Genomic DNA, 15,710 nt, shown 5'->3' with positions numbered 1-15,710 from the left:
TGTTTGTCTTATCAACCAGATCGAAATCCAACTGAACCGTCATTTATCTCTGCCTCCGGGACTCGCCCCGAAAATGTATTTCATTATTTATTATTTATTTTGCCTAAGCAAATGTTGATCATCAGTCAAGTTGGGGAAGATTTATGGCAGCGGAAGCGATTGCATCTTCAAAACAAGGATGCGCCGTTGACACTTGACACCTGCATTGCCAATTGGCGTATTAAAAACAATAACAATAACAATAATAATAATAACGATATCACACTCAATGGCGGAGTTTCAATGGCAGAATCTATATGCTAGTAGTTATGAGCAAATGTCAATTGGCAATCATATTCGCAAACAGCGAGACGAGTGGTTTCGCAAGGCGATCTCAGCGATAAACAAAACAGCGGGCCAGTTTGACTGATTAGAGTGAAAATATCAGCAACCTTCGTTTGCTAGATTGTTATACTATATCATCGAATGGAAAAGCCATGTTAACATCACTATGACATGGCTGATGACCTTATTGACGGCATTCTGACTTTCTAACCGATAGTGTGGCAATTGCTATTGCATATTCATTAGCTAAATCTATTCATTCTTGTATCTTGTTTTACTTTCTTTTATCTAAAAGTATAAAATTCAGAAATATCTTATATATATATATAGTTAGCATGCGAAGTTCTTAAGAGAAACTCGTTTTTATTTTAGTAGCCATTAAATTTGTTGTCTATTTTGGGATCGTGGAATATAAGCGTGGGCCATAAATGTTATCTTAATTTAAATTGTTTACGGCACTCCCAATCATCTCCCACTGTTCCATAAAATTGGGATATTAACCCCTATCTTTGTATATTTTTACCAAATCACTATTAAATATAATGGATTTTCTAACAAAAAATTGATCAATTATTAGATTTGCTTCCTGTCTTGCGTAACTTCTTTGATCTTCTTGGTAAAATGGAGAAACGTTAACTCAATTTCCGTGTAACCCCCTAACGGCATTTATGAACTCAAACCCAGTGATATTTCTCCGTCGGAGTGAATCAGTGGACGATTCACTTTCCTTGCATCGATTAAAAACAACTGGGTCGCCTGAGTCATTTAAGTTGAAGCGATGACTTTATAAAAATTAATATGCAACCGTCAGGATTTCAGCGGAAAGTACAGACCGCTTCCGACAACTGAAGTTTTGAATGGTCGAAAACAAAAATGAAATGAAATAAATTAAAAGAATGAAACATGTTGGTCCAGTGGGTGGCAGCCGATGTCCAAATGGACAGCACACGCGCAACGCAAGAAAGACATTAAATTGAGTCATAAAACTACACAAAGGCAAATCGAAGGAACATCAACAACTACAGAAACTAAAAAAAAAAAAAAAGCAACAAAGATAGCCAGTGGATGATGCCAAGTGCTGTTAAATTGAGTTAAATGAGGTGTTGGGGAATTTTTTACTTTGCTTAACATGCATGAATATACGAGAATATATACATATATATATACTCGTATATACTTACGCAGACAGATCGGACAGATTCACGCAGGTTTATTGAAATGCAAACACCGACAATCGACAATCGAAGGCCAATAATGTTTGTTTAAATCTCATCGCTGCATGGGTATTGTTCCAGCACAAATAAAATCACACTCGAGTAGGAAATGTAAACTAGCCGCGAAACAAAAACATCGACAACCTGGGGAGCAACATCGCCATCGTCGAGGTACATCAAAGAACATGTATCGGGCATATGTTTATTTCATATTTCTGAAAAGCATAATTTTTAATATTTATGTAGTTTTCGCGAAATAAAATAAATCAGCAGAGCAGCGGAGACGTCACTGCCGTTGCCCCGAACGCTGATCACTTGCCTCCCAATGGTCGTTGTTCGGTTGGTTACTGGTTACTGGTTACCCTGGGATTGGCAACTGCCACTGCCACTGGGTTTGGGACAGAATCTGGGAATGAGAAGGAGCCCATGTCCGAGTCGGAGCCCAGAGCCCAGAGCCCAAGATAGGGACCCTCGCCCAAAACGTCATGTGTGGCATCAACATGGTCAGCGGCATCAGCGGCACTAAAACGAGGTGAAATAAACAGAACCAGTTAGCAGTTGCCACACTTAAGAAAAATATTATTATTATTATTAAAATTATATATCTAAAAATATCATTTTATCAAAAGGTATTTGTTAGAGGAGAAAAGTTAAATAGTGACTTCTTAATAATTCTGGAAAAAAGTTAAATTTCTAATAAAAATGTATTTTAGTTTACTTTTTTAAGATATATCTATGTCTTGTTGGAAGCTTAATCTACAGAAGGGGGATTACCACACGCCTTCGATTTTATATCTATAAATTTAATATTGAATAAGCTTTAATTTTCGCTCAGTGTGCTTATAGGATTTTTCTGGATTGAAAGAAGGCTCTGGTCTGCGATTCTGGGCCGGCGCAATCGTTTGTACTTGTTAATGGCTTTGTACGCGTAATTATTTTGGCAAGAAGCCAGAGCGAAGCGGAAATGCGCGGAGCATAAGCGAACAGGGCCAGGTTGAATGGGCAGATATGCCCATACACATGCAAACATACTCTTATGTGAATGCCCCACTGGCGATGATGGTGAAAGGATCAAGTGGCATTTGTTCTTGTGCGCGGCGACTGTGCATTTAATTGGGTGTTTTTATTGGTTTTTAATGATACGCGAAATGATCGAAGCTTCGACTTGGATTGCCTGCCCTCAGGGCACCTGCTCGCTTGCTTTTCGTAGGTTTTTACAGTTTTCCCAGCGACCTGGCCAACTGCCACGCCCACCGTGAAGGCGAGTGATTGTTGCCGAACCAGCAGGATGATTAATATAAAGTTCAATCTTCAATTACGCCGGTTAAAAGAACACAAAATATCAAGACCAAAGTAGCAACATGTTGCTAGTGTTTTAGCAACATGTTGCTAACCTGCCAACTGCGGCGGCGCAGCGTTTTTTTACGCGGCTCTCTTACTTTGCTCACTTTTCTTGCCCGGGGGATTCCGATCGGTAGCTTCTTTTTAGCTGATGTTACTGCCGCTGCTGCTGTTGCCGCTGCTGATTTTACCGCTGCTGCCGCCGCCTCTGCCGGCGATTGGCGGTATAAAAACGTTGGCGCCGCCGAGCGGTTAATCAAACAGGCGACGCCTTCAAGTCTAGCTGCACGTACACGAGAGTGGAGTTGGAGTCGTCGGCTTTTTTTCGTGGCGCTCTTTTTTTCGGTTTCTGGCAAACGGCGGCTATTTTTCCACCACCACCATTACCCACCTTAACCCAACCGCCCAACGTTCAAAATTGTGATATCAAAAAGAAAAAATTCTAACAAAATTTCAAATCTAAAGTGTATGGAATACCAAATATAACACTGTCATTTATGAAAAGGTTATATTTGTAAAAGAATTAAGAAAGTGCTTATAATAAATCAACGTGTTGTTTAAACCTTAAAAATTACATAACCAAAATGATGCAGCAAAGTGCTCTATTACTAACCACCATCATGATCATCTCCTGCGGAGTGGCATTCGCCTGCAATGGAAAGATTATTGGTAAGTTATACAAGAAATTCCCATCAAGGTCCCACCAATCTATATGCAGCTCAGGAATTTTGGGTGTTCCGATAGAAAATAGAATTTCAGGGCATGTCTAGCATGATTATTGATTTTTTTTGTAGTTCATTTTGGCTACACGTTTCAGCCATTTGGTGTGTGAATGAATACAGTGAAGTGCAAATATTTGCCGGTAAAAAACATACGTTTAAATCTGCCTTCGATTGTTTCTAGCGAGGGGTGTTCAAGAACTTTTATTTACTTTGAAATTATTTAAATTTTCTGCTAATTTGCCAGTTTGGCTAGTCTAACCAAAAATAGACAAGCACTCGCATAAAACGAGTCACCTTTCTTCATTTTCCAGTTTTAAACAAAGTATTCATATATATATTGCATAATAAATAGTTTAGAAATACGGGCGGCATATTACTTAAGCGTCGCTTCAATCGGGATGGAAACCGGTTCAAAAATATCGGGTTTATATAATTTTGAAAAATATATTTATTTGCCAGTGCCGAAATGAATTAAATGTATTTTAGGTGGCTGACCTATCAACTGTCAACGGCTCATCCAGTCGAAAGGCCACTCAACTCGAAATCCCGAAGTCCCCTCAGAAATCAAATGAGATCAGAGTAGCTTTTGTAGAACCCTTGAAAACGATTAGTGTCGTCTAATAATCGGGTGTGAAAAAAGAGCTCATTGAACTGACTTTGGCATTTTAATTGCCACACCAAAGTCGCCGTCGCCGAGCTCAAGATTTGTAAACAAATTAAGTTACCGGGCGTCTCAAAAGCGCTTAAAAAATTATACAAATTACTCGATTTTTAATGGGTCATTGAGCTGAACGAGCCACGCTTATGACTTTCTGATAGAAATAGTTATAAAAATAGCTCGAGGTGGCCGAAAAACAAAAACGTTTTAATGTTCTTTGTTCTGCACACGCGGCGCTTAAACACCCATCAAGAAGAAAAAAATCCCAATTTGCTATAAAATAAAAATGCGAAATGAAAACAAAAAGATTTTTATAGTGCGCGTGTGCGATTTGCTGATTGATGATTGCTTTTATGCTTTGTCTTCGATATTGGCTGGTTTCCGATTAAATGGTGGTTACTTTGTGGCCAGTTTCCCCAATCGGATCTCCATTTAATCCCATGTCACTTTCGGATGGTATCATGGCTGTTAAGCCTCGGCATTTTGCTGCGGCATCAATCAAAAGCCCGCCGTGCTAATAATGTAATTAAATATATGTAGAGGGCACAAGGCTAGTTGTAGTGATAATCAGTAAATGATAAATGATAAATGAAAATGAAACGAAACATAAAGCATAACTATGAAAATTAACTCGCGCTAAATGCGTCGGGTATTTTTCAACGTCGTGTACCCAGTCCCTGCCACTTAGCCCGCTTCCTTTGGGCCAGATATCTTTTTTTTCTGCTCTTTTTTTATATGTTTTTTTCAAGGTGAAGTCAACGCCTGGCCAAGATGCGCCGCTGCAGTTAAGCACTTGTTAACATATTGTCGGCATTTGGCTGAGCGGTCTGGTTTTGCGTTCGTTGCCTGAGTCTTTCGTTTTTTTGAGTATGGCAAGACCAAAACTGAAAAAAAAGACTGCGAGCTGTTGACGTTTCGTTGTCAACATTATCTCAGCGGTTTGTTACTCGTCCGCAAACGGAAACTGATCGACAGCTTTATGTGCAATTTGTCAGCGAAGGTAGTTCACAAATTTGCATAGCGCCCACTGGATTGCAACGACCGCAGCATCGCAGCTACAAAATCCGAGGGGAAATATATATATAAGGCTTTGCCGGGATGATTGATGCCCATTGGTGACTTAAACACACAGCTCTGGGCCTGCTTCTTCGTTTTCGTTGGGCTTTCGCCTACCGGTTTTTGGCTTTCGCATTGATACAAATGTAGCATAATTTGACAGCTGCGGTTGTTCGGTGTCTGAGTATCAGTCTCAGTCAGAGTCTCAGACCTTTTGATTTTTGACTCTTCGATTCTGATCGATCGATCGCTCATGGGCTATTTTTAGTCAGTACAGCCTTGAGCAGCATTTATGTATTAAGATTAAGTCGAGGCAAACGCCGTGTTTAGCATTCTCGGCTTTTGTTTGGCCCACCGCTTCGAGTATTGACATCTAGACCCATATATTTGAGCGAAGCTGCCAATTTTGTTTACCCAACGCCGATCAACATTCGGGCGCGTCAAGTTGTCTGACTTTAAATCTGATTCCGACAGACACGTCCCGGCACTTGACCGGCCGGCAAAAGCCATGGTCAACTTGCAAGTTGGTAGTTGGAAGCTGGAAGCCTGGCTTAAATGCTATCACGTCGCGTTGGGCAATCAGCGCCCATCGCCTGGCTCCATTATTATAATTATTAAAAATTATTAAGCGCGCGTAATTATTTAAATGAAATGGGGCACTCCCCAAGGATTCACTTCCGTCACAGCCCTTTTTTTTTTGGTTTTTTCTTAACCGATCTCTGAAGTAATTAACACCCCGAGGCAATTCGGCTTAAACTGCGTCCACTTTTCGTGGCTGATTGGCTGACACACTTCAAAGCGACGTCATGAATCAGGCGTTGTAGTGGGATCATGACTTTTGAATAAAATCCAAATCAAAATTTGGCTAATGGCAAGCTGTGGGATTTTTAATTGACGCCTTTTGAGCAGCACGCGCCGCAAACTTTTTGCATTTCATTTTGTTTCGTTCTGTTGTGTTCTATTTGAATGGGCAAACTTTATCGAAAGAAATAAAAGCAGAAAACCGGTTAGATTTTGGGGAGCTAAAACGCTTTAAGGAAAGTGACACAGATGTCTTGTGATCAGGCCAACCGGCTGGTTACATAAAACACAAATCGCCGACAATTTGGAGCACACGTAAGTGTCGAATATTATGTCGCCGGGCAAATAATTAAAATATATGTAAAACCAATAAAACCAATATAAATTGGCGGCCCCCACTTAAGGTTTCTGTGAGGCAAAGCCTAAGCAACAGAGATTTCGACAAATATTAGCTCGTTAGAAACCGGCTTCCTTGGGTGGACAGAGTTGTTGGAGCTCGTCTTCATCTCTAGCTGTATCACCGTGTCGATGTCAAAGGAGAAACACACTAGCTCGAAAGAGATCTCTGAAAAAATCAAGCATTTTAATGCAAACAAAAATAGAAATGATAAAATTCTCCAGCTGCGTGTCTCATGCATATTTCCTCCATGATTCCTCCACTTCTCAGCGACTCTTTGGTTTTTAATTTATGCTAATCTCGACCTAATCATTTCAGCATCGGGCATCACGACGGAAGAGAGATCAATCATCTTGCAGGAGCACAATCGCCTCCGGCAGCTCGTGGCCACGGGACGCTATCCGGGTCAGCCGGGTGCCGAGAATATGCGTGAGATCGTCTGGGATGACGAGCTGGCTGCCCGTGCCCAGAAATGGGCTGATAACTGTCAGTTCCGTCACGATCCACACCGCACAATAAGTAAGTTCTTCCGTTTTATTTATCCTTTGATCCTCCATCACATCTTCACACCAAAAAACCAGGACTTGGATCCAATCCGCGCAATGCATGTGGCGCGTTTCTATCTTCGGTATCTTCTTTATGGTAAAACTCATTGGGGTGGTCATTAAACTTTATTGATTAGACATCGTTATTTATAGAGAATGTATCAACTCAAAAGTCTAATATATATTCCTCACTTTTTATGGCACCTTTCACTGCCATTCAGATGAATTTCTTTAATTAATCACTTGGTAATACCTTTTGGGTAAATACGCGATGCGTTAAAAGGTTTGCCTAAAAAATAATTCATTTTGGTTTGATTAGTGATTAATCGTAATAATTTGGGAATTAATATTAGTCATTAAGCCAATTAGGCGAAATGCTATACATTTTAAAAATCAAACTTTTTTTGGAAATTATTTAATGACCACCCACATGTGTCTAGTTCTTAAGATCTATCATATTTTCCATTTTCTGCCTGCTTAGAGAGCTTATAAAACACTAAGACTAACCTTGCATGCCCGGCACCTTCATCATCCAATATTCTATCCCAAAATAAAAAATAAAAAACCAAACTAACAGCTTACCTCCTTCCATTAATAGATCGTTTCACGATGGGTCAGAATTTGGCCATCATCTGGAGTACGGCTCCTCTGGACGCCGATGACGGTGATTTCCCCTCTCGCATTCAAAGTTGGTTTAACGAGGTTCAGAAGTACTCCTTCGGAGATGCCTGGTCCCCCAAAACTGGTCACTATTCCCAATTGGTTTGGGGTGAGACCAGCTTGGTGGGCTGTGGATTTGCAGAGTACAAGGATACCAGCAAATACAACAAGCTCTACGTCTGCAACTACGGACCTGGGTAAGTTCTAAAAAAAATAATACAAAAACTCACTTAGTTAAAAAATATTAAAAACTTATTTATTGAGATTTCTATGTTGCTTTTACTTGTTTATAATTTGGTGTCAATGTAAAGAATAGAAACCTAAAAATATCGTTTTAATAAATGCAAATAATTTTTGCTTGTTTTACAGTTTTATTTAATACAAAGCCGAGCTTCCTCGCTCTAAAATATAATTTATTCAATATAGATATCATAAAATTGGTTTCCGTTTATAGAAAAAGACAATAAGCTTATTCAAACTATTTTTATCTTATCAAGCATAAATGTCATATAAAAGTTGTTATGGTTGTGCTTAAGGTCTTTAGAGTCATGTCTTCTTATTAAATTTATTAAAGCATTTAATTCTAAGTTAAAACTGTTTCTATTGTATTTTTCATGTTTATTAAAATCTATATACCAAAAACTTATAATTTGTTCTTTTTATTTTGCAGTGGCAACGTGGTCGGCTACAATCCCTATGAGGTTGGCAAGCCCTCTTGCTCCACCTACGGCATGAAACCCTCATCCCGCTACCAAGGACTCTGCGCTGCTCCCGGATCTTCGCCAGCGGCTAACAGCGTTTATGGAGCGAACACAATTGAAACGTATGAGTACGGCTATAAGAGCAGCCCTCCCAGCCAAACCGCCAATAACAATCAGCCGACTAACAACATTAACAACAACCAGCTCAGCTATAACAAACCCAAGACCGTCCAACCCTACAAACCCAATCCCTCCCCATTCAACCCACAGGCAGCGGTACCATCAACGTCGTCCATCGGCGGCGGCAGTTCGTTCGGCAGCGCCACGAGGGGCGGCAGCCACGCCTACACAACGGAACCATCGCAATCGGCTGGCCGGTATCAGCACAAATACGAGGCGTATCGGCCAAGTGCGGCCGAGTTCGAGAAGTCCGTACTCAAGCATACCGTACTACGCACCTATATAGAGCAGAATCAGCAGCGGCAGGAACAGCAGGTGGAACAGCAGGATCAGCAGCAACAGCAGGAACCCTCCAGCACCAAGAAACCAAGTCGTGGATGGAGCCTACTCACATGGCGCGGTTGATTTAAAAACCACAGCCGCATCCATTTGCCAATCCAAAATGCCGCTCAATGTATTAGGCCATTAATAGCTACTGTGTAGTGCCATTAGCCAAAACCACCAGGATCAATCATCATCATCTTAACACCTTCTGTCCATCGCCTTGAACCCCTAAAGAATTTTATTTAAATATCCCAACAATTGCCATGTGAATTATAGTTATTTCCCATTTTTGAAATTTTGGCTTGTTAAGTAACAAAAATAAAAAAAAAAGTGTAAGAGGCGGAGGACTGTTCATGCAAGAGACCAGTACTTGTACAGACGAATATTTGTATCAAATGTTTGCCACTCATCCAAAATTGTCATCCTGTTAAACCAACCAATCCGGCATTCAACATCGATCAGCTAGTTGTAGTATTGTGTTCAATAAAACAAGAAAATTGATTTGTAAATTAATTGTGTTTCTACTTGGAAATTTTATAGATGTAAGCGTTAAGCTTTAAATAACTTATAATTATAATAAGCTAAAAATGGTTTACCTAGTTAAATTTCCAGATATTGAAATTTTAGGTCCCTTGCAAAAGCTGCTTGAAATTAAGTTAAGCTCATTGAAAAACACTGCTTGATTTAAAACGCGAACTTAGTTTCCGAATCAAAGAGAACTTGTTTCTGAACAAAAGTCAGCCAAAAGTTAAAGCTAAGAGAGCGCATGCGTTTCGAGTTTGAACATCCGCTGAATAAAAGAGAGTTTCCATATGAAAATTCAGGGAAATGAAGGGGAAATGGTTAGCCCCTTCGGCTAATGCGTTAAATGCAACAATGCCAACTTACAATTAAAGCCGGATATCAAAAGAGCAAAGCAACAACGAGCTAATGAGCTACAATGGGAAATGTATCGAGTTCAAGGGTTTTGGCTAATTTAGATTGCAATTTCGGTTGTATGAGTGTGTATTTGCTTGTGTGTAGTGCTGCGCAGAATTTTGGGAACCTTGCACCTGCTCAAGGTCGTCCAGGCGTCTCTCGCCCAACCCCCGCCACCTTTGCATGCCTTTTCACATCAGAAAGTTTTTCCCTAGATAGCAGTTCATTTTTTTGCTTTCTTTTTCCTGTTGAAAAAGTTCTTTGATGATAACCTTCCTCAAAAAGTGGCGATTTCGGTCGCATGCGGTGACTTTATTTCCGGTTTTAATTGCTACGGTTATCAGCCAGTTAGCTGTCCCCAAAGTAACACTCCAAAACACACAATCCTTTCATTCCGAAAGTGCCAATTTTCGTTTGTGACAAGGAATTAAGATAGGCAAATATGGCTGTCAATTGTTGTTTGGGTCGCCCCTATGACAATCGTAAAACATATACGAAATATATAGAGACATACGGCAAAAAGGGTTAAACTTGCATTCAAGTTTATGCCCTATGTAGCAATATGCTTTACTTATTTGGCCGTTGGTGTGCACAGAAACTTATTTTCTACTTTTGATAGTACATGTTTTAGAGCATTTTTTTATGATTTACCAAGTCAGTAAAGGTAGGTAAAAGAATTAATATTAAGCAAATTTCAATATTCAATTTATTTCACTTAAATAGATTAATAGAAAATGTTTAGATATATTTCTTAAATTTCTTAAAAATATTTCAGAAATATTTAAAATAAATAGCTTAATAAATAGGGTTAAATTTTAATTTAAATTATTCTCTGTGCATTTATATAATGCCTCCGCCTGGGCAGACGCACTTCATCATCCCGGCCTACTCACAGATCCTGGCAGCGTGAAATTAACTGACAGAGTCCTCGGCAGGACAACTTTTTATTTATACGCAGTCATACATTTAAATATGACGCAAAAGGCAGCGAGTGTCCTTTTTTATTTTGTCTCTGCTGTCAGGCCAAGAAGATGTGTCCTGATTCTGGAATCTCGACCGGAATATATATATATGTATATGGCTATGAGACTTGACCCGCAGCTCTGGGAGCAGGACTTCGCGCTTGTCCCGGCTGATTTATGGCATTTTATACAAACGTCAATTTGATGCAGCTGTCACTGCAGCGGAAGTGCAATCTGCGAGTTAAATGCGTGCAAAAGCCATTTCCAGGGCCATTTCCATGGCCAAGAAAAATAAAATTAAATGGCCGCATGTAATTAAGTCGCTTAATGTGCCTCAAATTGCCAACTGGCTTGGGCCAGCAAAACGTCCGGGGCTTATGAATTTCCACGCATTAATTTTATTTCCCTTCATTTTCGTACCCTTTATGGGGCTTTCTTTTATTTTTTTTCGTCTTCCTTGTTTATCCCCAATGTGGGCACTTTTCCGCTTCCAAGTGTCTTTTTCGATGTTGCAAAAAAAAAAAAAAAAACAGAAAAGAAGGAAAATCTGGGAATTATACTCTGGCCTTTGGGATAATTAGCGGAAAACTTTGGCTATCATTTGACGACTGCTGGCAAAAAGTCGTCATTAAAAATGTGTCATTATCGGATTTTCGTTAGGCTAAAGGGATTTTCCTGGAAAATTCAAAAATATAACCCTATGACTCCAGTGACATGTGGAACTTTGTTTTCAATTTGCCCAGGTCTCACCTGACTTGGCAGAATTTGGGGAAAATGCTGAGTTTCAATTTGAAAAGGGATTAGGAGTATTGCAGCTGCATATCATAAATGCCACGCCCACAGAGCACCACCCACCACCCAAAAAGGAGCCACTGAAATGAAACAATAAAAATATCCACAAAGCTGCATCCCCATCTACGAATATAATGCAATAATAAAAATGGGTAACGAAAGCAAGAAAAAGCACATATTGGAAAAGTTTTTCAATTTCAGCAAAGCTTTTATTTTACATGCAAAGATCCTGGCACTCACACCCACACATTCCCACACTCGCACCTCGGGAAAATCTCCATTTTCTCTCACTCGTTTTATTTCGCCCTCCACTTATCTCCATTGGGGCCAAGTGCAGGCGGGAAAAACCAAAACTATTTTGTTGTGAAAGAGAAATCCTCCATATCCACCATTCTCCAAAGCTCCATCCACAAAATAGAAAATACAAAATTAGAAATGGGAAACCCGGCAACAGAACGCAAAATGTAAGCAATAAGCGAAAATGAAATGAAAACTCATGAATGGCCAACGAGAGGAAAGCGAAATCAAACCGAAAAAGCATTTTCCGAGTATTATTGGTGGCCAACTCCCTTCCACTTGCCCTTCCTTCATTATTCCGTCTCCAACTCCCATCTGCCTTCTCCCATCTCCATTTTCCATTCGCATATCCATTTCCATTTGGCCCATTCTCATCGACATCGGTATTTGTACTCGTTATGCAGTTGGGAGTGGAATTTTTGCATGCCGCAACGCAGTTGGCCATGAAATGGAAAACGAAGGCCAGCATAAGCTGAAAATTACCGAAAAATCCCGTATCCGTATCCGAGAAATAGAATCAAAAGAGCAAAACTCGCGCAGACGAAGCGTGTTATGGAGTTGCTCCTTTATTTATGAACGTCTGCGGTGGCTAAACGCCGTTTTCCGCATTCAAATGCCCATGAAAGGATCCCATCCTTTAATTAGTGACAGGACCTTAAGGACCAATCTCTGCAGCTGCCATTAAAAGCAGGTGAAATCTGCAGAGTTGACAGGGCTGTAAATCATTTGCCCTTTGGCCATGGCATCGCAAATTGGTAACAGACGAATAATTCATGCGAAACACTTTAACCAAGTAACAGAGACAAAAAGAAAAATGGCTGAATGTCATTTTAAACATATTTAAATTTTATATAAAGAAATTTTACCTATAAACTCAGCTTAAAAAAATAAATAGTATACATTTCACTTAAATTAATTAAATAAAAACTTAACCTTTTAACTTAAGGATTAATTTTTTACAGTGCCCATTGACCACTCCCTTTTTATCCCTTGATGCATCGCCCTGTAGTAGCCTTATTTTTAGCCAGACAACTGTTGAGTGTGATTTTCAGAAAATCTGAGATTCGGGCATTTGTATAAATGTTAAATCCTTTCACTTTCCTGCCCTTGACTCTTGACAAATGTCAGGCAATCTTTGGCACTCGCCTTCAGATTCGACAGAAGCCATCAGATATAGCCTTTGACCAAGGCCTTGGTTCCAAGAAATTTACCCCACATACATGAGAGGGAATTTATGTGCGGTCCACGCAGTGTTGTAAAAATCCTGCATGAATTTGCATATTTTCGGGAACACAAAGCACATGGTAGCAACAGAAGAAAAAGGAAAAAGAAGGTAAATAAATATACGAAATTTGCTGGAAGAACTGAAAAGGGGGATATGGGTTTTGCTTTTGTTGAACTTTACGCGTCAAATTTTACATAAATCTTTATTTTCCCAGTGCGAAGGAAAATGTTTGCATTGAAAAATGTGCTGCATACTTCTGGGCTGGGGACTGGGAACTAGCAACTGGGATTGAAATTGGGATTGGAGATCCTTCGTATCGGATGAACTGTCCCAGTGCCTGGCAACCGGGTACCAAATGGAAAGCAAACACGAAACGACAGCTTCGAACTGCCGTTAAATCAAACATAAAACCCAGAAAACTGTTGGAGAGTAACTCGCCTAGGCAACGGCCACTAAACCGAACAAAGTCAGCTTTATGGGCCATCAAAATTGCACAACAAGCTGGGTGTGCTTCTGGTCCCACAGGTTATCCACTGTTTGCTACCCAGATTGGGGTTGCCCCATGCCCCATGCCATTTTTGAACCATTTTGGACCATTGCCTAGTTTCATCCGCCTTGATTGCACAAAATATTGTTGCGGGTGTCCGTTTTCAATCTGAAATGTGTTCATCAAATCTACATAATTCGACCCACAGGATGGTTAGACTGGGATCTAGCTAGGTGGTTCAATCAGTCCGGCAATCAGCACTTTTATTGTTGCTAATCAAAGGTCAACCGCACAGATTGTAACGAAACAGAGTTTTTGGCTAGTTTTTGCGGCCAACATCCGTTCATCCTCGTTCTGTCCAAATCTCATTTCTCATTTAGTTCTACAGCTCCTGTCCAATGACAGCTTTCCATCATCCCTACCCCCAACATCCTCATCCATAAACTCATCCACATCCGCATTCGCAACACGTAGTCGACGCATTTGTCGTCCGTTAATCAGTGCGTTGATTTTTGAGGATTTATGATAGATCCGAGTGCAACTGCCAGCTCCTTTTGGAATATCCTTCAACAATTAGATTCCGATTTTAGATTGAACGTTCAGGACTTCAGGCAGGACTTTGCAGTTTTAAGCGGTTCCCGATGCAAACAAATATTCACCGTTGCCATTAATTAATTGCTTAATCTGGCACTTTTCTGAAAGCTTTTGACTTATATCTGCACTAGAGAAAAAGGATTTCAAAGGATTTTCTTAAAATGAATGAAATTTGTAAAAAGTCATATTAATAATATGGGATCCATGTTATTTTTAATTAGTTATACAGGCTTTTGATATTTTTTTTACTTATTTTATAACCTTATAACAAAAAGAATCCATATTTATCCGCAGTGTAGACACTGCCACCCCGTATCATGGCTACAGCTATTTGCGCTTGGTATCGAGTATCGATATCGGCCCTTAGGATGGAGCTCATCCCTTGGATCAGGCATTGACTTGTACAAGAAAAACCAATTAAAATGAAAACATGCAACGTGCCATGGAGCAATTTATTGCATATGTATAGATGTTGTGCGGCTTTCCTCGATTCCAACCAGGAGTAGCTCCCTTCGTCTGCTTTAACTTCACCAGTATCCCAGACTCCTGGCTTCTCCTGGTCTTTATCCAGTGTGCGCATCAATGACTCATTAACGGAGCAGGGGAACCAACTGGCTATGAAGTGTTCCACACATTCGTTTCATGCTGATTCGTTTAATGCAACCGATTCAGTTGAAATCTGACCTCCTACTTCGCCTTTCACTGTTTACTGATATAGATTGCATATTTGTTTTATTGCTAAATACCATGGTTTCTTGGCTTATTGCTTTTTCCACTTAGCCAGACACTAACACACAGACGGACACAGCCACATATCAAGTTGATTAATTAATTCCTGAATTATGTGCTCGGCCCCAAGGAATGCGTCTTTTATCCAACATCCAACATATTCATTATATACGAATATCTTCGATGCTGCATCGGCTTCTTGGCCAAAAACTGTTGACTGTTAGCCAGATAGAGCAGATAGAAACATTATTTTAGCATTAATTGCCTGTTCGCTTGGTGTTTGCTTAATGCCGGTCCTTTTACTTTACTCATGGCAGTTTATTGAGTCCCCACTGACTTGTTGAGCAGTAAATAATTACATTTTACTGGCTTGGGCAGGACCTTAAAGTTTTGGCCTGTTGCTGATTTGGCCATGGTTGATATGGTTCATTTCACAGCCGTCAGGCAATTGGGGCTTAGATTAATTTCCAAGTGCTATATTTTAGTTGTAATATTTACAAAATTCAAAGCTTATGAATGCTTCAGTGGCTGTGATAAGTAAATACGTTTTCTTTAACTTTTATAAACTTTCAGAGTATAATATATTTTAAACTTATTTCTTTGAAATAAAAACGGATTAAACATGAAATAAGCTTGGAATATTTAATTTATTTTAAGAAAAATACAAAAGAAACACTTTCCTCTAAAATCCTTTTAAAATAAAACAAACTTTTCAATTTTATTAGAATTTGTCTTCTCTAATGCTTTTTCAGCTCTTATTTTCTATGGTTCTGCTGCTGCGGC

At 39.7% G+C, this 15,710-nt stretch overlaps 1 protein-coding gene across 2 annotated transcripts; it reads left to right on the top strand.

The window, feature by feature from the left end:
* Positions 1–3,150: 3,150 nt before the first annotated feature.
* Positions 3,151–9,432, top strand: LOC108117002 (venom allergen 5). 2 transcript variants are annotated; one of them, XM_017229169.2, is made up of 5 exons: positions 3,151–3,548; positions 6,832–7,032; positions 7,657–7,915; positions 8,389–8,541; positions 8,690–8,991. In XM_017229169.2, exons 1-5 carry the CDS (start codon positions 3,464–3,466, stop codon positions 8,883–8,885), a joined length of 894 nt encoding a protein of 297 aa, XP_017084658.2. In that variant the 5' UTR covers positions 3,151–3,463; the 3' UTR covers positions 8,886–8,991. The 2 variants fall into 2 exon arrangements, with proteins under 2 accessions (XP_017084658.2, XP_017084657.2); XM_017229168.2 differs by having other exon boundaries at positions 8,389–9,432.
* Positions 9,433–15,710: the final 6,278 nt, after the last annotated feature.

The sequence above is a fragment of the Drosophila eugracilis genome, unplaced genomic scaffold (assembly GCF_018153835.1).
Source record: "Drosophila eugracilis isolate 14026-0451.02 unplaced genomic scaffold, ASM1815383v1 contig_415, whole genome shotgun sequence".
In the NCBI taxonomy this organism is placed as follows: Eukaryota; Metazoa; Arthropoda; class Insecta; order Diptera; family Drosophilidae; genus Drosophila; species Drosophila eugracilis.
Note: the sequence above shows the minus strand (reverse complement) of the source record. Positions and strands in the feature narration are given on the sequence as shown.